Genomic DNA, 26014 nt, shown 5'->3' with positions numbered 1-26014 from the left:
TCACAGTGGGATGGAGATGGGCAGTGTAGCCATCTCTGGACAACTCTGTAGTATTGCCATTCTTGACCAACTCTGAATTAAATGGCCTGTACAGATGGCCCCATATTCAGTACTTTGTTATGTTCTCTACAAAGTATTATTAGATGTTTCACTGACTTTGGGTACACCTGCACTGTCAAAGTAATGCAGTTTGATGCCGCTTTAACATCCATGCCCAATGCTGGGAGCTATAGTTTGGTGAAACAATAGCATTCTTTGGTAGAGAAGGCAAAAGACCTGGTAAAACTATAACTCCCACAATTTTCTTGCATTGAGTCATGGCAATCAAAGCTGTACTTCATTAATTCAACAGTCTAGATGCACACAAAAATTTGACTACAAAGTTAGGCTATCTTTCTGGTGTTTTGGCCCATTTCACATAACAAATCACAAAGTTTACTTGTTTTGTGGAATCCCAGTGAACTTTTGATAACAGTGTAATTTTGAATTTTATCCGGCATATGGGCAACATCTTTCAGATAGTCATACATATCCTAGAATGAAAACAATTAACTCAGTACAACTACCCCTATATTTTTCAAAACCATTAATCAGGTTGATTCTAACATTACATGCTCTTTCAAACAATGCAGTTGGAACACCTAGATACCACTTTAATTATCATGCTTACATCCTAGGAAATTTGGGATTTGTAGTTTCATGAGCAACTTATAAATCTCTACCAGAGGTTCTACTACTCCACCAAACTGCCAGATTCCACAGGATGTACCTGTAATGAAAGATGCAAAAATTCTGGAAATGTTGAAGTCACAGGAAAAACAAAAGTTATCAGGTTTGCAGATGACACCAAGTTAGGAGAGGTAACTAATACTCCAAAGCACATGATCAGAATTCAAAATGACCTTAATGGATTAGAGAGCTGAGCCAAAACTAACAAAACTAATTTCAACAAGGACAGATATAAGATGCTAAACTTAGGCAGAATACTTAAATGCAAAGATACAGAATGGGTGATGCCTGGCTTGACAACAGTCCATGTGAGTAAGATCTTGGAGTCTATGTGGATAACAAGTTGAACATGAGCCAACAGTGTGATGCAGCAGCTAAAAAAGCCAATGGGTTTTGGGCTGCATTAAAAGGAATTTAGTGTCTAAATTGGTGGTTCTCAACCTGTGGGTTCCCAGGTGTTTTATCCTACAACTCGCAGAAATTCCAGCCAGTTTACCAATTGTTAGGTTTCTGGTAGTTGAAGGCCAAACCATCTGGGGACCCACAGGTTGATAGATCGTAGGAAGTCATGGTGCCTCTCTGTTGTGCATTGGTTAGACCTCACCTGGAATACTGTGTCCAATTCTGGGCACTACATTTCAAAAGAGATAATGACAAGTGGCACGTGTCCAGAGGAGGGCAACTAAAATGTTCAACTGTCTAGAGACCATGCCCTATGAGTAGCATCTTAAAGAGCTGAGTATGTTTAGCCTGAAGAAGAGAAGGATGAAAGGAGACATGATAGCCATGTATAAATATGTGAAATAATGTCATAAGGAAGAGGGAGCAGACTTTTTTTCTGCTGACATGAGATTAGGATTTGGAGCAACAAGCATCAAATTACAGGAGAGGAGATTCCACTTGAACGTTAGGAAGAATTATGACCGTGAAAGCTGTTCAGCAAAGGAACGTTCTGCCTAGAAGTGTGGTGGAAGCTCCTTCTTTGGAGGCTTTTAAACAGAGGCTGGATGGCCATCTGTTGGGGTACTTTGTGTTTTTCCTTCATGGCAGGGGGTTGGATTAGATGGCCCATGTGGTCTCTTCCAACTCTATGATTCTATAATTAATAAAAATATATAATCTCAGTTTTCATTAATGCAATTGCTACTTGATGTTGTGGATGTTGGACTCTCCATCTTTTGAGGTCTTTAAACAGTGATTGGATAAGCATATTTCAGAAGTGGTTTAGTTGTATATTTCTGCATGGCAGGGGATTTGATTAGGTCCCAACTCTAGGATTTAAAAATTTTGTAATTCTATGACCAAAGTGACCACTATAGCTTGCTTTAAGACATTCCACAACTGATGAAAGACAGTCATTGTTCCTCCTTCTGCAGCAGCTGCAGGTGTAGAGCATTCACACACTGAACTCTGCCATATAAGACTTCTCAACACACAGGTACTGTATATTTCAGGTAACAAAGTTAATGTGTTTCTGGGTTTTATTTATTTATCAGACAATTTGGTGCCAGAAATAGAAATAAGTGAAAAATATAGAGATAGATTCCTACACCACAAAAAAGAAGAGGTCAACATGTTTCAGCAAACGTTTTATTCAAAACTAACACTATGCAGATATAAAAGGGGAAAAAATCAGGTGAAGTAGTTCACACATAAGTAAAAAAAGGCATTTCAAACTTCTACATACAACTGGAAAGTCTCTTTAAAAATACATTTTGGAATCACTTTTTCTTTCTTTCACCTGTCTCATTTTTTTAAATTTCCATTTTGGTGGCAAAATCTATAGAACCTTAAGATTTTTAACTGACTTTTTTTCATGTCAGGAGCAACTTGAAAAACTGCAAGTCGTTTCTGATGTGAGAGAATTGGCCATCTGCAAGGATGTTGCCCAGGGGATGCCCGGCTGTTTGATGTTTTACCCTCTCTGAGGGAGACTTCTCTCATGTCCACACATGGGGAACGGAGTTGACAAAGGGTGCTCAATCCACTTTTCCCTGATTTGAACCACTGACCTGTCCATCAGCAGTCTTGCCGGCACAAGTGTTTAACCCATTGCACCACTGGGGGCTCCTCTTAGCCTGCTGGGGACAACTGTTGAGGCTGGCTTATATGCTTTGCTCATTCCTCTCTACTTTGCTTAATAAGTAGAGAGGAATAGCTGTAGGCACTCTACTCAGGCACACAAGGCCACAGGAGGAATGGATAGAGAGAAAAAACTATAGTATTGCAGCTCAAGCTGTACTGCATTGCTCTCTGATGTACCAAAAGAATGTGGATCTCCAGCATTCTTTTCTCATCCTCCCTGAATGATGCTAGGAAACAACTTTTTTTAAAAAAAACTAAGGGCAGGGAGGAAAAGGGAGACTGGGAAGGCATAAAAAGACTTTATGAAAAAGAGCTTCATTGTCAGAAGCTTTGTTAATTGAAGTATACCTGTACTTAATTTCACAAAGCCAATTCTGTTGTTCTGGATTTAATTATAACCCAGCCTGCTATCTAGTTTGATTACAAATATTTTAGCTTAACAACAACAAGCTTTGTTAAGATATATTATACTAAGGAGGACATTTTTGTGCCCAGAGACTGTATTCCTATAAGGGTGTTGTTGTTCATTAGTTCAGTCGTCTCCGACTCTTCGTGACCTCATGGACCAGCCCACGCCAGAGCTCCCTGTCGGCCATCACAACCCCCAACTCCTTCAAGGTCAGTCCAGTCACTTCAAGGATGCCATCCATCCATCTTGCCCTTGGTCGGCCCCTCTTCCTTTTACCTTCCACTTTCCCCAGCATAATTGTCTTCTCTAGGCTTTGCTGTCTCCTCATGATGTGGCCAAAGTACTTCAACTTTGTCTCTAGTATCCTTCCCTCCAGTGAGCAGTCGGGCTTTATTTCCTGGAGGATGGACTGGTTGGATCTTCTCGCAGTCCAAGGCACTCTCAGAACTTTCCTCCAGCACTACAGTTCAAAGGCATCTATCTTCCTTCGCTCAGCCTTCCCCAAGGTCCAGCTCTCACATCCATAGGTTACTACAGGGAATACCATGGCTTTGACTATGCGGATCTTTGTTGCCAGTGTGATGTCTCTACTCTTTACTATTTTATCGAGATTGGACATTGCTCTCCTCCCAAGAAGTAAGCGTCTTCTGATTTCCTGGCCACAGTCTGCATCTGCAGTAATCTTTGCACCTAGAAATACAAAGTCTGTCACGGCCTCCACATTTTCTCCCTCTATTTTCCAGTTGTCAATCATTCTTGTTGCCATGATCTTGGTTTTTTTGATGTTTAGCTGCAACCCAGCTTTTGCGCTTTCTTCTTTCACCTTGATTAGAAGGCTCCTATAAGGTTTATCTCTTGGAAATCACATGTCAGTGATAGCTGGGCTGAAGTCAGTAGGAGATGTGGCCATAGTGGACCAAAATGTCAGTTTATTCTTTCTCTTCTAGGCTTTGAGAGAAGGGAAAGGGTCTGTTAAAGAGATCTTTATTGATGTCCTGAAGGTCTCATGAGATCTAGCGGAAAACTTCATGAGGCCTTAGGTCTACGGTTGCTCACAGTCATATTATATCATGTTGCATTAATCACTCCGTATTATAATCATATGCAGTCACTCAATAGACTAAATAAATACAAAAATAAAAAGAATGTATTTACAATGGATCTTCCAGGTCTGAATGTCAAATCATTGAAGGTTTTTAAAAGGAGGGAAAGCTGAATATTTAGAGAGAGATTCAAGCGCAAGGCGCTACAACTCAGAAAGAGAAAATGCTCACTTTTGATCTTTGCAATGAAGGGTGTATAGTCCAGTATTATTTTAAAGACCTAAGTATAGATAAGCTTACACCCGTACCAGCCCCTTTTCGAGTGCAGAGGACATTTCTTCTGTTCTTGTAATGTGTCCAAAAACCATCTGGCCACTGTCAGCTCCTAGGCAAACCCCTACTGCTGTCTCTTACCAGTTGGGAGAGGATGGAGAGAGGATGTAATTCAAACTAAGAAGATCTGGCTGCTCTAGACTCCTGAAGGAAGGAAAAGGCTGAACTCCATTTCACAGTGTATCCTCATCTCCCTCCCCAGTTTGAGAATACCTGCTTTTCCATAAGGTGATTCACGACTCCTTCAGTAAGCAAGGACATCTTCAAAGCTTTGATGGCTCCCAAGATGTGAGAAGACATGTATCTGCTCCTACAGAACAACACACAGATGTAGGATCTTCATGTGATGACAGGCCAGGACCAAGTAAGGAGATATTCAAAATTGGATTGGTCCAGACTGACATGTGTATATTTCCCAAATCCTCATCTAGGATTTTATGGCAGTTTTCAAATTAAACCAAAAGATCATCTGCTGATCTTCATCACTTGGCCATTCAAGGTAGGTTTTGGTATGCATCAGTTTCCTCAGTTTGCAAAACCTTCTGGGAACTGTTTTTGCTGGAATGGGCTCTAGCAGAATCAAAATCGCAGAGTCATTATTCTCATCAAAAAGGCAGAAGTGAGAGAAATCAAGTTCATATTTGCACCACTCACTCTGGACAAAGTGCTGTGACAACACAAACAGAGTTTTAGAACTTCGCTCAATGGAGTCAATAATGTTGTCCACAATCCATTTGCCAGGCAGAAAATCCCTTTTATGGAGACAGAGTTTGAATGGTGGATGGGCTTGCTCCAACTCCCTCACCATGACATTCTCCACCCACTCAGAGTTCTGCTCGCTGTAGGAAACAAAGGCATCGTAGTCAATTTTTTTAACACGCGCTCTTCTGGGCTTGCGTTTTGCTTGAAGCCAGGCCCAGATCATTTTCATATACCAGATGGCATGAAGTTTGTGGCAAAGAACTGCTGCCATCAGAATGATCAGAAGTATCAAGATGCATATTAAAGAAACTACTGAAGTCAAATGACAATCTATGAGGCGTAGATGGGCAACTCCTACTTCTTTCCCTCTTACATACTCAGGAGCATCACAAATGTAGTTATTTGGCCAATCCATAACGATATGAGATATTTCTGATCGAGACTGCATGAAAGAGAGAAAATCACATGTACACTGGAAACTGTTGTAACGTGCATCCAACATCTCCAAGTTTGCAAAGGTTTCCAGTTCCTGCTCAGAGAATCCAAATACTTTGTTTCCTCTAATATTCATGACTCTAATGCTAGGGGAAAAGTCAGCAAGTGGAAGGGCAGTCAATTTGTTGTTTTGGATATAAAGCTCTTGGAGATGAGGAAGGCTCAGTCTGAAGTCTTGGAGATTATTATTGCTAACGTCCAGCATCTCCAGGCTTTGAGGGATACAATTTGTGACTTTGCTTACTTTAGACCCTGAAATGTTTAAATATTTCAATTTTTTGGGCCACTCACAAAAGTCTGGCATTGCTTCATAGGTATTTCGACTTATATCTAAGTTAGAAAGATTTATTAAGTAAGTTGTACTTCGTGATACGATCTCAATCTGTTTCAGAGCATTCTGACTCACATTTAACGTTTGCAGTTTAGGCCAGGCATCCTTGCAGAATGAAGTTATTAATGTTGTATCTACCAGCAAATTGTTGGTGAGATCAAGATACTGCATTGAACGGCAATGTCTTCCAAACATGCAGTGCACCATATAAGCTGTAACATTTTCAATCGTAAGACTAGTAACATTCTCCAAAAAATGCACCACAGTAGACAAATTGGAAAACCAATAAAAGTCTTTGATTAATAGATTTCTTATTACTAGCACATCTAAAGTATTTGAAATATCTTGTATGCCACCAAAAATGCCATGACCCTGTAAGTGGCTGTCTAAAATCTCTAAGTGACGTAGTCGACTCACAGTGGCAAGAAATCTTATAACAAGAACAACATCACAATCAGATAGTGTAACATTTCTCAACACTAATTTCTGGGCAGCAATGCCATCAAGTGAAAAATAGTTCAGCTGACCTAGCTTTTGAATATTCCTCAGTTCAAGGGATATCACAGAATTTCTAACATCATGCATAAGCACAGGCAAAGTGGTTGTGGAAGGGTCATTCAAAATTAGGTTGTTTATGAGCACTGTTGATTGAAGACTTCCTGGTTCATATTGTTTAAGGTATGGGCTTTCTAGCTCCAGCTCTTCCAGAACGGAAATCCCTTCTAAGTCTTGCGTCCGCAAAGTAGAAAAGCAATCATCATTTCCCAAGTAGAGAAATTTCAAATTTTTTAGGTTGGAAAACAGAGGGTTTTCTCCAAGCTCTGAGTAGCAGTTCCCCTTGATGTTCAAAGTCAGTAAGGAAGAAAGAGATCCAAACCAAGAGGGTGATAAGCGGGTCAGCTTGTTCCTTGATAAATCCAAATGCTCCAACCTGATAAGAGTGTGAAAGGCATCTTCCTCTATTGTTTGGATTAGATTAGACTGGAGCAAAAGCAGACGGAGGTTGACTGCAGACTTCAGGTCTGCTTCTCTCACTTGATCAATCCTGTTGAAGGACAGATCTAATCTCAAGACATTGCCTGTTAGATCAGGTGGAACCGCAGCAAAAGCCTTGGAAGAACAGTTCCAAAAATGAGAAGACGGCTCAAGAAGACAGTTCTCTTGGGTAGCAAAACTCACAGCGCCAGCAATAGAGATGAACCAAAGCCTCCAGACAGGAATCATGTTTATCTAAACAATTTAAAAGAAAGAAAAAGAAAGCAAGAGCAGCATAATAAAATTTAATTGGCTTCACTAGTAAAAAAAATTATCACATAGTAAGTATTTTGATATATTTCGCACCAACTATTAGATGTTTCTCTAAGGCAGAGCTTTCCAAACATTTCATGTTAGTGACACACTTTTAAGACATGCATGTTTTGCAACACAGTCTTTCAGTTTTACTAGTGAATTAGGAGTTAAACCAACTGGTCATAAGGGCTTGTCTAGTAAGGGAAAGAATCCCTGGAAGTATTGACACAATCCATTCTTTTTGTTTCAATTTTACTTATATATTCAATTATTCATTATTCAACTTGAAATATCTTAGCCTGGTCCAACATATCTCAAACAGGAATCCACAAAGAGACACAATTCATTTCAGGAAATAGTGGATTAATTTAAACTAACCTGGAGAGTAATAATGACCCTGTCAGGAATTTCCTGGGAATACTTCAAATGGAGAAATATCATTTGTACAGGAGCAAAACCTGGATTTTCAGAGGCTTTTTTGTCTGTAGAGGATCTAACATAGGTTCATGAGTAAAACGCTGTGTAATTAACCCAGAACCAGTCTATATCAACCAAACAAGCAGTGAAAGCTACCCACTCAATTTTGGAAGAATAAAGCCAAAGTATCAGAGATTCAGCTTCCCTAGTTGTAACTGTTGCATCAAAGAATTTCATAAAATAGTCCTATGCTTTAGCTTACAGCAAAGCTTTTGACTGTGTAGATCAGTGGTTCCCATCCTTTGGTCTATGGACCACCAGTGGTCCATAAGAACTAAAATATGGTCAGCGACCTCACTCTTACTACACTGTTGCAACAAGAGCAACTAGTCTCGCGAAACCCTCTTAAGGTGGTGATGTTGGAATCACAGACACCTTAAAGGGCCAGACTCAAAAGTGGCTTCAAAACAGAGTTTATTAAAACAAAAGAAAAAGGATGCAGAGGTACTTAAATGCAGTACCAATGGTCAAAACTCAAGAAACAAACCAGACCTGGTTCAAAAAGGTTGACAGAATTATAATCTGGATAAACTGGATGCAAAAGAAACGAATCAAACAAAGCACTCTGAGGCAAAACAAAAGGCACAGTACACAAATAGTTAACAAAAAGGAGGGGCCACAGGAAGAGAAGCGTCATCGGCCGAAGCCCAGGGTTGAAGTGGGAGAAATCCGAAACAGCGCTGCTCCAGTGTCCACAGAAGCAGCATCTTTAGCCAAACCGGTCCAGGTCCAGGAAGGGAGAAATCCACATTCACAAGAAGCCAATCCGGGTCAGAAACATGTGAACGATCAGGAAATCCAAACTGCAGATCCCAAACCAACGCTGAGCACAAAACAGGCAGCAACAAGTCCACAAGAATCCTTTCCAACACACAGCACCCAACACACAAACTTTCATCAACACCTTGCCTTCTGCAAGGACCCATCACCCCTGAACCCACTTTTATTTACAAATCATCATCAAAAGATGAACTGACCACCGCCCCATCATCCCCTGCTGCTGCTCCCAGCTCATCACGTGAATTCCTTTGTCCTTCCTTCCAAGTCCTCCATCTCCTCTCAAGACTTAGGTCGCCCAAAGACTCAGTTGGATCCCCTGATTGCCAGTCTTCACCCCCAGAGAACCCCATAAAGGTATCACTACTTGTTGGCTCCTCACAAATAGCTTGCACTTCTCTTATCTTAGTCCGATCCATGGTGTCTTCTCCTTCACTAATTGACCCATCATCACCAGAGAATCCTTCAAACGACTCCTCATCTGTAGGTGCTGTAAATATGTCCCGGATCCTCTTTCTCTGCTGCTCATCATCAGATTCCTGCTCCTGAGTAACCCTTTTCCCCCTTCTGGTACCCATACTACTGTTTGTAACATTAGTCACAGGCTCTACTACAACAGGTGAGGTTTATTAAATATGGTTTTCTGTGGGCAAACAGATGGCGACTACTGGATGGCATGTGCTCTGTACCAGATACTAGAACTGATGTAGTCTATCCAATGCAATTTTCTGAACCAGCACCCCAAATAACCAAACCGAATCTAAAGCTGACCAAAAACTGATTTGTAACCCTTTTGGTACTAATGTTGGAGAGTGGTCCCTGGTCAAGGTGGTCTCTGGTCAAAATGATCCCTGGTCAAGTGGTCCCTGGTCAAAAAAATGTTGGGAACCACTGGTGTAGACCATGATAAACTATGGCTCACTGCGAAATAAATGGGTGATGCCACAACATCTGATTGCTCTGATGTCTAATCTATACTTAGGAGATGAGACCTCTGTTAAGACAAAATATGGAGAAACAGTATAGTTTCCCATTCGCAAAGGGATCAGATAAGGCTGCAATATATCACACAGTCTGTTTTATTTATATACAGAACATATCATATGGAAAGCAGGATTACATTCAAGGGAAACAGCCTTGAAAATTTATTTATTTAATTTATTTAAAACATTTATATTCTGCCCTTCTCACCATGAACGGGACTCAGGGTGGAGCACAGCATATATACGGCAAACATTCAATGCTGGGACATGAATTCATTATATGCATACATGAACACTAAAAACATTTGTCTCGATATTAAAATACACTATCTTGATCATGTGTGTCAAATCTAATTGGCCTGGTAAGGTTTCCTATCATTGCTTTATTGCACTGTCCTGAAAGCTGACAAAGATTGATGGATAACATCATACTCTTAGCAGGAAAAAAAACAAAGACTTAGAAGACGACTGAAAAGATTTAAGGAAGAACAAAGTTCATCTGTTCACTCAACAGTCCACAAATAATTCATCAAAAGATCTGATTATTGTTCTATCCTCTTCTAGAGAGAGTTTTGCATTATTTTTTAAAGTGAGAATTTGGGAGAGACTTTGTATTAGCAGTATTGTAGGTTGTAGCTGACATTATGCAAATGTGCAGTCTGTATCAAAATATTTCTTATATCTAGATTTTTAAAATCATCCTTTCACTTTGGACCTCAATATTAATATCTTGGTAAACTGTGTTGACAAGTCCATACAGATAAAATAAGGATAAATGCCAGAAATCTAATCTTTTGCAACAGTATTCAAGATCTATGTTGGTAGAATTTAGCATAATGGGACACAAAAAAATCCAGCAGCACTTGGAAAAAGCTGGAATTTCCTTTTCTCTGAAAGGTGCTATTAGGTTCTTTTAACCTTTTAATTCCTATCAGAGTAAGAGAAACTGTAGATTTAATCATCGAAATACTGAGATTCATATATCCTTCTGTCAATAGCAACAATAATGCAGTAATGCTGGTTTGAAAAAGAATATGTCCGTTGATTGTAATATCTGCATGTCCATATAAGAAATACATTGAAAATGATTTCTTTGTATGATTATTTATTTATTTATTTGTGGTATTTGTCTCCCACCTTTCTCAGCCTGAAGGCGACTCAAGGTGGTTTATAGTTGGCTTTCTCAAATACTGAAGCGAACAAGATAGTTCTTTGCGGACCATCTTCAACATATTCAGTGAAACAAACACACAATAGCTGCCAAACACGGCCAGATATCTGCAGCTTTACCCCTCCCCTTTCCCCAAATGTTGGTACCATTTTGCCCAACATTTCAGTCCAAACGACTTTTGTGGTCCTCATCACACTAGAGAATGAATCTACTTCAAATCCAGTTGCTGCTTCCTGCAGAATTCTGGGGTTTGTAGTTTAGGAAGGAGACTTTAATAGCCTCGCAGGAGGCAGAAACTGGATTTAAAGTGGATTCATTCTCTAGTGTTATGAAGTAGAAATGTATTCTTTAACCTGATTTGTTTACTCACAAATCAAACAGATCCTGCTGTCTCTGATAACTGGAATGCATAGGTACTGTAAAGGATCCTCTCTACTCTTGGAATGTTATGCAGAGTCAGCCCCAGGTGGTACTTGGATGGGAGACTGCCAACAAATTCCAATTGCTATGAGCTGTATTTTAGAGGAGAAAAGTGGCAAACCCCCAAATTAATGAGGCCATGACAGGTGATGTAAAAGGTAGATACACACACAACTGCATTGAGCCTGGACAATAAAAAAGTCCACATTTTCTACTAGGATGTGATGGCAGTTTTCAAATTAAACCAAAAGAACATCTGCTGATCTTCATCACTTGGCCATTCAAGGTAGGTTTTGGTATTCATCAGTTTCCTCAGTTTGCAAAACCTTCTGGGAACTGTTTCTGGTGGAATGGGCTCCAGTAGAATCAAAATCGCAGAATCGTTGTTCTCATCAAAGAGGCGGAAGTGAGAGAAATCAAGTTCGTATTTGCACCACTCGCTCTGGACAAAGTGCTGTGACAACACAAACAGAGTTTTAGAACTCCTCTCAATGGAGTCAATAATGTTGTCCACAATCCATTTGCCAGGCAGAAAATCTCTTTTATGGAGACAGAGTTTGAATGGCGGATGGGTTTGCTCCAGCTCCCTCACCATGACGTTCTCCACCCACTCAGAGTCCTGTTCACTGTAGGAAACAAAGGCATCGTACTCAGTTTCTTTAACATAGGCTTTTTGGGGTTTGCGTTTCGCCTGAAGCCAAGCCCAGATCATTTTCATGTACCAGATGGCATGAAATTTGTAGCAAAGAATTGCTACCACCAGGATGATCAGAAGTATGAAGATACAGAGCAAAGAAACTACTAATTTCAAATGACAATCTATGAAGTATAAATGGGCAACTCCTACTTCTTTCCCTCTTACATACTCAGGTGCATCACAAATGTAGTTATTTGGCCAATCCATAAAGATATGAGATATTTCTGATCGAGACTGCATGAAAGAGACAAATTCACATGTGCATTGGAAGCTGTTGTAACTTGCATCCAACATCTCCAAGTGTGCAAATCTTTCCAGTTCCTGCTCAGAGAATCCAAATATTTTGTTTCTTTTAATGTTTATGATGCTAAGGCTTGGGATTGAAGCTGCAAGTGGAAGGGCGGTCAATTTGTTGTTTTGGATGTGAAGTTCCTGGAGATGAGGAAGGCTCAGTCTGAAGTCTTGGAGGTTATTATTGCTAATGTCCAGCACCTCCAGACTTTGGGGGATACAGTTTGTGACTTTACTTACTTTAGAGCTTGAGATGTTTAAATATTTCAGATTTTTTGGCCACTCACAAAAATCTGGCATCGTTCCATAGCTATTTTGACTTATATCAAGGTTCCAAAGATTTACCATACGAGCTGTGCTTCGTGATACTATCTCAATCTGCGACAGAGAATTTTGGCTCACATTTAAAGTTTGCAGTTTAGGCCAGGCGCCTTGGCACAATGAAATATCTAATGCTGGATCAATAAACAAATTATCACTGAGATCAAGATACTGTAGTGAATAACTGAATTTTCCTAAAGGGCAAGGCACCAGGTAAGCTTTTGAATTTTCAACTGTGATACTTGTAATATTCTCCAACAAATGTATTACACTAGACAAATCAGAAAATGCATAAAATGCCTCATTTGTGATATTTTTAATTGTTATCACATGTAAGCTGCTTGAATAATGCTGAATGTTCCCAAAATAGCCATTACCCCGCAATGTGCAGTCCAAAAGTTGGACCTCATGGAGTTGTTTCATACTGGCCAAAAAGTGTATCATATGAGCAACACTGCTGTCCAGAAAAATAACACTTCTGAACACCATTTTTTTGGCAGCCAAATCAATCTCTTGATCAAGTGATAGGAAAGGTGCAATGTTTTCAACATTTTGCAATTCAAGGCATGCCACAGAATTACTAACATCACGCATAAGCAAAAGTAAAATGGACGTGGAAGGATCATTCAAAATAAGATTATTTATATGCTGCAATGTTAGAAGGCTTCCTGGCTCATACTGCTTCAGAAGTGGTCCTTCTAACTCCAACTCTTCCAGAACAGAAATCCCTTCTAAGTCTTGTCTCCGTAAAGTAGAGAAGTGAATGTCATTTCCCAAGTACAGAAATTGCAGACTTTTTAGGCCAGAAAAGAGTGGCGTTTCCCCAAGTTCTGAATAGTAGTTCCCTTTGATATTTAACTTCTGTAAGGAAGAAAGGGATCCAAACCAAGAGGATGACAGGTAAGTCAGCTTGTTCATCGATAAATCCAAATTCTCCAGTCTGACAAGAGTGAGAAAGGCGCCCTCCTCTATTGTATGGATTAGATTTGACTGGAGCAAAAGCATACGGAGGTTGACTGCAGACTTCAGGTCTACTTCTCTCACTTGCTCAATCCTGTTGAAGGACAGATCTAACCTCAAGACATCAGCTGTTAAACCAGGTGGAACCACACTGAAAGCCTTTGAAGAACAGTTCCAAAAACGAGATGCTGCCTCAAACAGACAGTTATCTTGGGCAGAAAGACTCACAGCTCCAACCACAGTGATGAACCAAATCTTCCAGACTGGAATCATGTTTGCCTAAAAGGTTTTGAAAACAAAAACAAAAACAAAGCAAGAGCAGCATGATAGAATTTGTTTGTTTATTTATTTGGCTTCACTGGTAAAAACACTTATCACACAGAAAGCTTTTTGATACATTTTGTACCAATATGGCATGATGTTTCACTAAGGATGCAGTTTCGCATCACTTTAACGGATACGATTCAGCGCCATGGAATCAATACAACCATCAATATAACCATAATCCAAGTTTAAACACCATGTACAAGGGAAAAATAAGATGAAATTGAAGGTGCCGAGGTCAGAAGGTACTCGGTGTGTTACTAGGAAAAAGCAGAGGACAAGCACATGTAGAATTGTGGCTAATGTCACAAAAGGACTCAAGACAAACTGGACTCAGCTGTTGATGTTCTCAGAATTAAAAGAAAATACAAAGCTTCCAGACTAGAATAATTACTAAAACTGATTGTTTTTAATAGAAATATCCATATTGATCCCCCCCCCCCCCCCCAGGATTCACAAGTAAAGCAATTTATGTGTATATTCATTCATTATACAGTCAATATTTTAATAATTACTTCATCAGTAAGTACCAGAAAATCTACAGAAAAAGACTTAAGTAGATTCGGCAATGTATTTCTTCTTAGGGTTCAGTCCATTTGGTCTTTCATATAATTCATCCTAACAGTAGAGAGTAGGATACACACAGCAGAGTAGGATACATACATACATATATCCATATGGTATCTTTGAACTTTGAGGGCATAAAACGCCTCTTGTAGCTCAGCAGCCAGGGGCTAATAGGTTGACTGATGATTCATAAGAGATTGTGGGATTTCTTGGGGTTCAAAGTGATGCAGATTCAGGCCAGGTTCAAAGTGCTGAAGATTCATGCCAGGGAAATGAAATGACTCAGACAGCACAGAACTCCAAGGTCAGTCACAGGAGCCAGAAACAACATCATTAGATAAGGAGTCGAGTGAAGGAGAATTAAGTGAAATGGAAAACTCTCAAGGGAAAGCACCTGGCATTACGGAGAAAAGCAAATGTTTTCATTTACAGATCAGAACAGAGAATCGGCTCTACAGGTCAGAAGGATTATGTGGGAAAGAGATACGAGAAAATTCATGGGAAATGACATGACCTCATGACTGTTTATTAACAGCCAGTGTTTACCTTAGTCAGTTCAGGCAATATTGGCTTTTGAGTTAAAAGCAAGGCTTGAGTCTCTGGTCAAGTCAAGTCTTGGTTTTGGATTCAAGTATCTTTGAAGTTTTCTATATTCTTGTTTTATGATTCTTGCTCGAGTTTTATAAATATAGCTCTTGCTCATGGATTTATGCTGTACTTGTAATTTTTGGCTATTCCTAAACTATATTACCTTTGGATTTTTATAAGACATGTGGTTTCCTGTGTGGTTATCACCTATTGCTAAACCTTTTTGGAGTATTTCTCTTCTTTCTTTATCCCTGCTTTTTTCATATATTTTTACAATAAACTCTTTGCTTATACTCTAGACTCTTGTGTGGTGCTGTGGTCGCTCAACAACGTCCACCCAGTCAAAGTACTTTTGGCTAAATAAGTGTAAAATTTTAACTACTGTACTTATATGGCTGGATTGTGACACAAAATTGTCTGTCTGTCTGTGTCCAGGGTGTTGGCCATGCAATAAAATATAATGACATTAAAAAACACATTTTAAATAATATATTTTATTGGCTTATGGGACTAACAAAAGGCACAAAACAATAATATGAAAGTTTTGAAAGTTCATAAACTTTTTCATCAGACATAAATGGCAAAGATATTTTTAGGGGGAAATGATCTTCCCTTCCTGGCACTTTCACTGGTTCCTTCTCATAAGTACTGACTTCTCAGCCAAGATGCAGGAACCAAATAATTGGCTGCTCAGCATTTTCATGGGTACATAGAAATTCAAATTTAGGCCTCTTGAAGCAAGCTTAACAGAAGGAAACTACAGCCTGATATTTATCCCTCAAAAACAATGTTTTTTTCCATGTGCAGTTTCAATTTATCAGGCTGCTAACTACCGACAGGATAGTGGATGGGAAAATCCCTTTCTTTGTTTTTTGCCACTTTCATATTCAAGCAACACAAGCCAAAAATCTTGATTCATTCCAGATGTTTTTGTAGGGCATTTCCCAGACACATTTATAAAAGGCCACAAGGCAACTGGAGAAGGTTGCTCTTTTTCTAGTTTTTGTTATCAAACAGAAGTCTGGAAACAAGAATTAGTTTGCATTGAAAACCTATAGGGAATTCTACATCAGCATCTTGGTTTCCAACAAGGATGGGAATCATGAGGCCCTTTAGACAGGAGTCAAGTGATGGAGGGCAAAATAAGGGCACTGCCCTCATAAGAGTGCTGCCCTCCATGATTTTCCCCTAGTGTAATTATTAATCAATTAATAACTTTCTTTCAGTCTCTAAACACCCAGCATTATATGTAAGCATTTGGAAATATAATTTAGATATCCTAGGAAAAGGATTATAGTAGAATCCTACAAAGTGAAATTAATGAAAAAGATTGCACAATCGAGGATTTTTCCCCATGCCTCTTCAACTGTGTGAGAAAATTCATTCTTAACTTTGCCACATGCCACAGAGAAAAAACAAATTTAATAATGTGTTGTCGAAGGCTTTCATGGCCGGAATCACTGGGTTGCTGTCAGTTTTCCAGGCCGTATGGCCATGTTCCAGAAGCATTCTTTCATGATGTTTCCCCTGCATCTATGGCAGGCATCCTCAAATGTTGTGAGGTCTGTTGGAAACTAGGAAAATGGGGTTTATATATCTGTAGAATATCCAGGGTGGAAGAAAGAACTGTTGTCTGTTTGAGGCAAGTGTGAATGTTGCAGTTGGCAACCTTGATTAGCATTGAATAGCCTTGGTGTCCCCTGGGCAACGTCCTTGCAGATGTCCTACTCTCTCACACCAGAAGTGACTTGCAGTTTCTCAAGTCGCTCCTGACACACACAAAAAATTGTTTTCCCAATGAGTCACAGTCATTCTCATGGAAAATGAAGTGAGTCACTCCCACTCAAAGAATCCTTTATATCTCTTGGCTGCACACACATCAGCATACAAAGCACAAGGAGTCACAGGCTTTTGCAAAGAATTCCCTTGCATCAGTGGACTCTGACATCACTTTGGGGCTTAAAAAAAGTCCAGCAACAGTATAGAAATGACTATGCCTTCCCTTGATTTTCCCATGCTTCAGAGTGCCCCATCTTTTGAAGTACGTGGAACAAATCAGTCTACATTTGGAAATGCTTGTACCAATGTAAGGAAAACTAATACATGAAAGAATAACCTCAAATTGTCTCAATTCTAGAAAACTGTCAGTTTTTAAAAGTCCATTACAAGTATATTTTTATTTAAAGGATCACTAATATTTGCCATGATATGCTGCCACATTTCTGACTTATGTGTACGATTCTGAAAGCTTAACTTTCAGAAGAAAGCTTAACGTTAAGAAAGCCGGAACAAGGGAAAGGATTTCAAATGTGTTTCTGGAGGAGAGTTCTGTCAATACCATCAACTGCCAGAAAGACAAATAGCGGGTTCCACCACAAATCATGCCCCAGCTCTCCCTAGAAGCCAAAATGACTACTACACTGATGACTACCTCATCACACTAGAGAATGAATCCACTTTAAATCTGGTTTCTGCCTCCTGCAGAATTCTGGGGTTTGTAGTTTAGGGAGAAGCCTTTAACAGCTTCACTAAACTACAAATGCTAGAATTCTGCAGGAGGCAGAAACTGGATTTAAAGTAGATTCATTCTCTAGTGAGATGAAGTGGTGAGACTGTCATACTTTCAACAATATCATTAGAATACATGACCCATGAGAGAAGACAGCAACTCTTAGTAAAATAGAAGGCAAGAGGAACAGAGGGAGACAGGTGGATAGGTTCAATCAAGGAAGTCAAGGCCTTCAGTTTGCAACACCTGAGTAAAACTGTTACTCATAGGATTGCCATAAGTCAAAATTGATTTAACTGTAATTAACAACAAATATTTGCAGTGATCCTGCAAAGAAGTGAGTAGCGGAGTGCCGCAGGGTTCCGTCCTGGGCCCGGTCCTGTTCAACATCTTTATTAATGACTTAGGCGAAGGGTTAAAAGGCAAGTTTGCAGATGACACCAAAGTGGGGAGGGATAGCCAATACTCCACAAGAAAGGAGCAGGATTCAAAATGATCTTAACAGATTAGAGAGATGGGCCAAAACTAACAAAATGAAGTTCAACAGGGACAAATGCAAGATACTCCACTTTGGCAGAAAAAAATGAAATGCAAAGATACAGAACGGGGGACGCGTGGCTCGAGAGCAGTACGTGTGAAAAAGATCTTGGGGTCCTCTTGGACAACAAGTTAAACATGAGCCAACAATGTGATGTTGTGGCAAAAAAAGCCAATGGGATTTTGGTCTGCATCAATAGGTGTATAGTCTCTAAATACAGGGACGTCATGCTACCCCTCTATTCTGCCTTGGTTAGACCACACCTGGAATATTGTGTCCAATTCTGGGCACCGCAATTGAAGGGAGATGTTGACAAACTGGAATGTGTCCAGAGGAGGGCGACTAAAATGATCAAGGATCTGGAGAACAAGCCCTATGAGGAGCGGCTGAAAGAGCTGGGCATATTTAGCCAGAAGAGAAGGCTGAGAGGAGCCATAATAGCTATGTATAAATATGTGAGAGGAAGTCACAGGGAGGAGGGAACAAGCTTGTTTTCTGCTGCCCTGGAGACTAAGATGCGGAACAACGGCTTCAAACTACAAGAAAGGAGATTCCATCTGAACCTTAGGAAGAACTTCCTGATTGTGAGAGCCGTTCAACAGTGGAACTCTCTGCCCCGGAGTGTGGTGGAGGCTCCTTCTTTGGAAGCTTTTAAACAGAGGCTGGATGGCCATCTGTCGGGGGTGCAGTTTTCCTGCTTCTTGGCAGGGGGTTGGACTGGATGGTCCACGAAGTCTCTTCCAACTCTATGATTCTATGATTGATTAGCATCCTGCCAATGATATATGTTGGTGATAGTTACTCTACATGTGTAGAGTGATTTGCACATGCAGAGTAACAAGAGCGCCCAGTGGTTGAGTGTGGATTTGAATCCTGGCCTCCCAGAATCCTAATCCCAGTATATTCAGATCATTACACCATGATACGTTCTAAATACAAAAGTTTTGATCTAAAATAATGGGAGAAAAGTACTATAGTAGTAGTAGTAGTAGTAGTAGTAGTAGTAATAGCAACAACAACTTTATTTATATCCCGCCACCATATCCCAAAAGGGACTCGGGGTGGCTCACAATGCATGTAGTAGTGCAACAGAATATACAAAATGCAGTAAAATACATAAACATTTATAAAACAATAATAAAGTCTATTAACATAAAACAAATATACATAAAACAGAATATAAAAACCTACTCATTTAAACAAAATGCAACAATATCTACACATTTAAATGGGTGTATCAATTTTAATCACATTAAAGTGCCAGAGTTAAAAAATGTACTTGCTCCTCGGTTTTAACTGATGTTATAATCATGTTTGAAGGTCTGCTTAAGAGCCATGTTTTCAAGTTTTTCCAAAAACATTGGAGTGTGAGGGCTAGCCTAATTTCCCTGGGGAGGTTGTTCCAAAGCCAAGCAGCCGTCACCAAGAAGGCCCTCTCCCTCGTCCTTATCAACCATGCTTGAGATGGAAGAGGGACCGAGAGGAGGGCTTCCCTGGCAGATCTTAGAGACCGCACCAGTTGTGTGTGTGTGTGTGTGTGAGAGAGAGAGTGAGTGTGTGTATGTGGATATATATATATATATATATATACACACACACACACACATACATACACACGCACTAGCCATCCCCTGCCACACGTTGCTGTGATCCACTCTTTGTATATGTGTTTTGTGTGTATATATATGCATAAATTTGTTTATATATTTGTGTATATATGTAGAATCATCAAATCATAGAGTTGGAAGAGACCTCATGGGCCATCCAGTTCAACCCCCTGCCAAGAAGCAGGAATATTGCATTCAAAGCACCCCTGACAGATGGCCATCCAGCCTCTGTTTAAAAGCCTCCAAAGAAGGAGCCTCCACCACATTCTGGGGCAGAGAGTTCCACTGCTGCACAGCTCTCACAGTCAGGAAGTTCTTCCTAATGTTCAGGTGGAATCTCTTTTTCTGTAGTTTGAAGCCATTGTTCCGTGTCCTAGTCTCCAGGGCAGCAGAAAACAAGCTTGCTCCCTCCTCCCTGTGGCTTCCTCTCACATATTTATACATGGCTATCATGTCTCCTTTTAGCCTTCTCTTCTTCAGCCTAAACATGCCCAGCTCTTTAAGCCGCTCTTCATAGGGCTTGTTCTCCAGACCCTTGATCATTTTAGTCGCCCTCCTCTGGACACATTCCAGTTTGTGTGTTGGTGTATATATGTGGTTTTGCGCATGCGTTGTAATGTATTTTTGTTTTTTGGCTTTTTAAGTCCCTTCCACTGTGTTTTTCAGTGTTCTTATGAGTGATTGGCCTGAGAGGTGTCTTGTGTCCAAATTTGGTGTCAATTCATCCAGTGGTCTTTGAGTTATGTTAATCCCACAAACGAACATTGCATTTTCATTATATAGAAATTTTCATGGTTTCTCTCTCTCTCTCTCACACACACACACACACACACACACACATACACAGTGGTGCAGTGGGTTAAACCCCTGTGCCAGCAGGACTGAAGACAGACAGATCGCAGATTCGAATCCGGGGAGAGGCAGATGAGCTCCCTCTATCAGCTCCAGCTCCTCATGTGGGGACATGAGAGAAGCCTCCCACAAGGATGATAAAAACATCAAATCATCCGGGCATCCCCTGGGCAACGTCCTTGCAGACGGCCAATTCTCTCACACCAGAAGCGACTTGCAGTTTGTGTGTGTGTGTGTGTATATATATATGTATAACATATATGTAGAGTTTCTCTCTCTCTCTCTCTCTCTCTCTCTCTCACACACACACATATATATATCACAATAAAATATATATATTTAAAAAACTTTATTCCGAAGTGAGTGCTGGCTAAACTCAGGGTGTATCTACACTGTAGAAATAATGCAATTAGACCTTACTTTAAGTGCCATGACTCAGTACTATAAAACCCTGGGATTTGTAGTTTTGTGAGGCACCGGAATCCTTGTCAGAAAAGGCTAAAGACCTTGTAAAACTACAACTCCCAGTTTCCCACTGTATTGAACTATTTTATATATTACATTTTACCCTGCTCTATCTCCACCACAAAGGGGTGCCACTGGAATGATTCCTAAGCCACGGATGCATCTGCATTGTAGAAATAATGCAGCTTGACACCCCTTGAGCTGCCATGGCGATGCTATGGAATTTTGGACTATAGATCCCAAAGAAATCCCTTAATTAGTGAGGCTCCTGGCATTGCCAGGTGAGTTTGGTAAACGGTAGCTCCATACATAACTTTCCCAAACTCTGGATCAGAACAATCATTCCACAAGTATGAATCTTTCCCATCATTTATGCTGCAAACTTTGGGACTGGAAACTGAGTACCTTTCTTCTGACTGCTTGCTGCAGAGGTATTTCTAAAAGTAATGGTAAAGGTTTTCCCCTGACATTAAGTCCAGTCTTATCCGACTTTGCGGGGGGGGGGGGGGGGTGCTTATTTCCATTTCTAAGCCGAAGAGCCGGCGTTGTCCATAGACACCTCCAAGGTCATGTGGCTGGCATGACTGCATGGCGCGCCGTTACCTCCCTATTCATATATTCACATTTTTTTCGAACTGCTAATGAAGCCGAGCATGCCCCCCCCCCCCCAATAAGGGATAGTAACTTATTGGCAGAAGCTGGGGCTAACAGCAGGAGCTCACCCTGTTCCCTGGATTCGAACTGGTAGAGCTTTACTAAAATCTGCTGCCTTCTCTGCCAAAAAACTGCAACTCAAACCTCTGCCAGCTGTTGTCAAACTGCATCCATGTGGCAATGTGGATGCACCCATGAGCACAAAAGACTGGAGAGGGTGCAAAAGAGAGGGGCATGTTTGGAATGCAATACCTACCCGTTTGGCTTCAGAATTCCGCTTCCAGGGAAGGAGCTGGATCTTGGACACACTCGCTTCCCTATTGCGCTTTAAAGAGACACGATCCGCGCCAAGTGCCTTCCTCAAGCTGTCCTTCAGGGTTGCAGCTCAGAGGGAGCTTCCTTCCACTGAGAGAACTCAAGCAAAAGCGAGTTTCACTTGTAAACAAACCTCCGATGCCGGAATTCCCCGGGCAAGAGGCGCCCAGGCCTGCCCTCTTCCAGTAACTGGGCGGAGAGAGGCGCTGGCCAACAGGTTGGGGACCCAAAACAAACGGGAAGGGAAAGAATGGGGTGATGATCAGCACTGTAGCCTTCATGCAGTTTGGCCCCACTTCCAGTGCCAGCGCTCATTGCTACCCAATCCTGCCAGTTGTGCTTTGGCTTGGCATCAGCCCTTTTTGGGAGAGGAGGCTAAGAAGACATTGCCAAACTACAGCCTCCAAGATTTCATACTAATGAGCCATCACTGGGAAAGTTTTTGGGAAATGGCATTCATCACCTTTTGGGAAAACGAGGAATCTCCACAGACTTTTGGAAGCGTGGTCCATTTGGAGATTGTGAGACCTTCCACACAGCCCTATATCCCAGAATATCAAGGCAGAAAATCCCACGTTATTTGAGTGTGGACTCAGATAATCTAGTTCAAAGCAAATATTGTAGGATTTTCTGACTTGATATTCTGTGTTGTCGAAGGCTTTCATGGCCGGAATCACTGGGTTGCTGTGAGTTTTCCAGGCTTTATGGCCATGTTCCAAAAGCATTCCCTCCTGACCTTTCGCCCTATGGTGGGCATCCTTGGAGGTTGAAACTAGGCAAGCGGGGTTTATATATCCATGGAATGTCCAGGATGGGAGGAAGAACTGTCTGCTCAAGGCAAGTGTGAATGTTGCAATTGGCCACCTTGATTAGCATTGAAAGGCCTTGCAGCTTCAAAGACTGGCTAATTCCTGCCTGGGGGAATCCTTTGTTGGGAGAGGTTTGCTGACCTTGATTGTTTTATTGTTCAACTCTAACAACTACCATGTCAAACTACACAGAGAAGTAGGCAAGCATGTGGACAATTTCAACAGAAAGAAAGAATCCATAAAAATGAACAAAATCTGACTACCAGTATGAAAAACCTCCAAAATCAGGACGAACACTAAAAAAACAAAAAACAAAAAAACTAGGAAAATTCCAGACAGGAAACAATCAGGACCAGCTAACACCTCCCAACAAAGGAGTCCCCCCAGGCAGGAAGAAGCCAGTCCAATGCTATTAAATGCTAATCAAGGTGGCCAATTGCAACATTCACACCTACCTTATGAACCATCTAGGACCTTAAGATAGTCTGGGGAGGCCTTGCTCTCACAAGTATGCCTGGCGGGGACGAGAGACAGGGCCTTCTCAGTGGTGGCCCCTCGGCTATGGAACGCCGATAGGGATATCAGATCAGCCCCCTCCCTTTTAACATTTCGGAAAAAAGTCAAGACGTGGCTGTTTGAGCAAGCGTTTGTAAATGCAGAGTAACTGACATAGGAAAATGGAACGACTAGACAATGGGACTGGACAATGTTTTAGCAAGGAAAGGCTAATGATTTATGTTTCTATTGATTCTGTAATGCTTTTATATTATATATTAATGTTTGTAATTATATTTATGGTATTGTGAGCATCTAATTGTTGCCTTGTAAATCGCCTTGAGTCGCCTGTGGACTGAGAAAAGTGGTATACAAATACAGTAAATAAATAAATAGACAAGAGTTTTTCTCCCATCCTGGACTTTCCACAGATATATAAACCCAATTTTCCTAGTTTCCAACAGACCTCACAACCTGCCGTAGATGTGGGCGAAATGTCAGGAGAGTTTTCCAACCTGGAAAACTCACAGCAACCCAGTGATTCCAGCCATTAAAATCTTCAAAAACACACATACTTTTGTTACATCCCATTTTGGATTTCTTGAATGTGTTCTACATGAAGTTATGAATCAACATGGTGTATGACATGACTGTTGGGACTCTGAAGACTAGGATTAAAATCCCTGCTCAAATTGCCTTCAGGCCACAAAAGGCCTATATTGAGTTATTTTTCTCCTCGACAGAGTGGGATGTTTTGATTCACTTCATGACCTAATGTTTACTAATTTGGTCTTCAAGTAGTTCACAACTTCTATCTTGGGTCAATCATTCCATGTAATATGTATCTTCATGTACCTTCTTCCTCTTATTTGGGATTCTACATCAACAACTTGAAGGAACCCTGTAATAATAATTCCCCTGTAATAATAATTAGTTATGTTCCTCTTGTGTATAGTAGAATGTCTAGTTATTTAGTATCCTTGGCTTTTGTCTTTGACAAGAACTGAGTTGCAGTCCATTAGTGTCAGAACTCAGATGCCTTAAAAAGCCAGACACAGGGAAATGTTAAAAAAAAACCAGTTTATTAAATCAAAGTAAACAGGACTCAGAGACACTTCAATGCCTCTGGTCAAAACTCAAAGTTTGCAGCAACTTGCAACTTAAAAAATGAACTTGGAAAATAAACCGGATTAAACTGGCAAAAAAATCCGGATTAAACAAGAGTTCGTTCAAAGCACACCAAAATCACACAGTTCAAAGATAATGGTTAAACAAAGAGCCGTGAAGAGAAGCCGTCGTCCAAAAACAGTACCAAGTCGAAGAAGTCCCAGATGAAGATTCCAAAGTCCCAAAGGCAGCGTCATCATCAGAAACAGTCCGAGGTCAAGGAGAGGGGAAATCCGCACTTACGAGAATCCAAGCTGGTTGGTACACAAAGAACACAGCAACCTGCAGTTCCAGGACCCAAGCCCAACAAGAGAAGCGGCAGCGACAAGATCCAAGGCACGAATCCAACACTTTGCCTACTGCAAAGTTCTATCACTCCAGTGCCTTCATTTATCCTACAACTCATCATCCGTTGATGAGTTGCCCTCCACCCCGTCCTCATTGCTGTCAGCTGGCTTAGCTTCTACAGCTGAATGCCAACACCCATCCCTCCATGTCTTCCACCTTTTGTCAAGACTTAGATCACCCCACGATTCCATGGTATCATCAGCTTGCCAATCCCCACCAGAAAACCCCTTAAAGGTGTCACTGGACATGGGCTGCATACACACATTCCTGATCTCCTGAACGTGTGTCCAGTCCAGTGGTTCCTCTTCATCCTCACTACTCCCAGACCCATTACTTCCAGTAAAGCCCATGAAATCCTCTTCCTCAGTGGGAGCAGTAAGTATGTCCCGGATCCTCTTTCTTTGACACTCCTTGTCTGACTCTTGCTCCCGAGAAGTCCTCTTACAACCTCTACTCCCATCTCCTTCCTCCTCCTCACTCATTTCACTGCCAGAGAAACCTTGTGACATAAGTATCTCCAGGATTCTCTTCCTTTGCTGCTCTTCATTTAACACCTGGGCACCTCGTTTCCCTCCTCTACTACTCCTACTATCAGTTGTAACGTTGCCAGCAGACTCTACTACAACACTTAGCTTTTCCCTGCCTTCTAAATACTGTAGTTACAATTAAGGTATTTTGTGTATTTAGTTATTTTCTCTTTCATATTGAACTATATATTTAATTATCCTCTACTGGGGAATTATGTTTTAGTCTACCACATCTAGAGGGCGCTGGGTTGGAAAAGCTGTAGCATGCACTAAGTGCACTGACTCTCAATTATACGTTCCTGCATACCATCAATACAGGATGTAACTCAAAGGCCTCTTGAGTAGTTTATTTTAGGATATCACGCCCTCCCATAATTTAGAACTCATACTTGACATGTGCCAAGAAGAACTCTATACATGTAGGTGAAAGCTTTCCTTTCCTTTGTGTTTTATTATTTGTTTATTAATTTAAGGTAGTGTCTGTATGATCAATTGGCTTCTTTCACTTCCTTCCTTGATTTACATTCCAAGCAATGACATAAGGCTTGTCTAGATGAAAACCACAGAAAGGGAAGAGAATGCTCTGCTTCACTATAGCTAACTAGGGCCATTCAAAACAAAAACTTGATTTTAAATCCATCAACACAAGATAATCCACCTTTACTGATAACTTTTGTTGACTTACCATCTTACCTAATTGTATAGCAATATTCTTGTTAGGCATGCCTTAAGAAG

General features: G+C 40.8%; 3 protein-coding genes across 3 annotated transcripts in view; all 3 read right to left on the bottom strand.

Annotated features, from left to right (window-relative positions):
• Positions 1-21956, bottom strand: part of LOC132776794 (toll-like receptor 2 type-2) — a 28208-nt gene extending 6252 nt beyond the window's left edge. The window contains exon 1 of the mRNA XM_060778815.2: positions 21875-21956. The gene's annotated coding sequence lies outside the window, so the exon portion shown is untranslated. The remainder of the gene's footprint in view (positions 1-21874) is intronic.
• LOC132776795 (toll-like receptor 2 type-2) lies at positions 1287-21955 on the bottom strand. The gene is made up of 2 exons (XM_060778816.2): positions 21875-21955; positions 1287-7357 (listed from the first exon to the last, which is right to left on the bottom strand). The coding sequence occupies exon 2, from the start codon at positions 7349-7351 to the stop codon at positions 5027-5029; it is 2325 nt and encodes a 774-aa protein (XP_060634799.2). The 5' UTR covers positions 7352-7357; positions 21875-21955; the 3' UTR covers positions 1287-5026.
• Positions 10148-21953, bottom strand: LOC132776793 (toll-like receptor 2 type-2). The gene is made up of 2 exons (XM_060778814.2): positions 21875-21953; positions 10148-13793 (listed from the first exon to the last, which is right to left on the bottom strand). Exon 2 carries the CDS (start codon positions 13785-13787, stop codon positions 11460-11462), a length of 2328 nt encoding a protein of 775 aa, XP_060634797.2. The 5' UTR covers positions 13788-13793; positions 21875-21953; the 3' UTR covers positions 10148-11459.
• Positions 21957-26014: the final 4058 nt, after the last annotated feature.

This window comes from Anolis sagrei, chromosome 5, assembly GCF_037176765.1.
Source record: "Anolis sagrei isolate rAnoSag1 chromosome 5, rAnoSag1.mat, whole genome shotgun sequence".
Classification (NCBI taxonomy): Eukaryota; Metazoa; Chordata; class Lepidosauria; order Squamata; family Dactyloidae; genus Anolis; species Anolis sagrei.
This window is presented reverse-complemented; position numbering and strand designations above follow the sequence as displayed.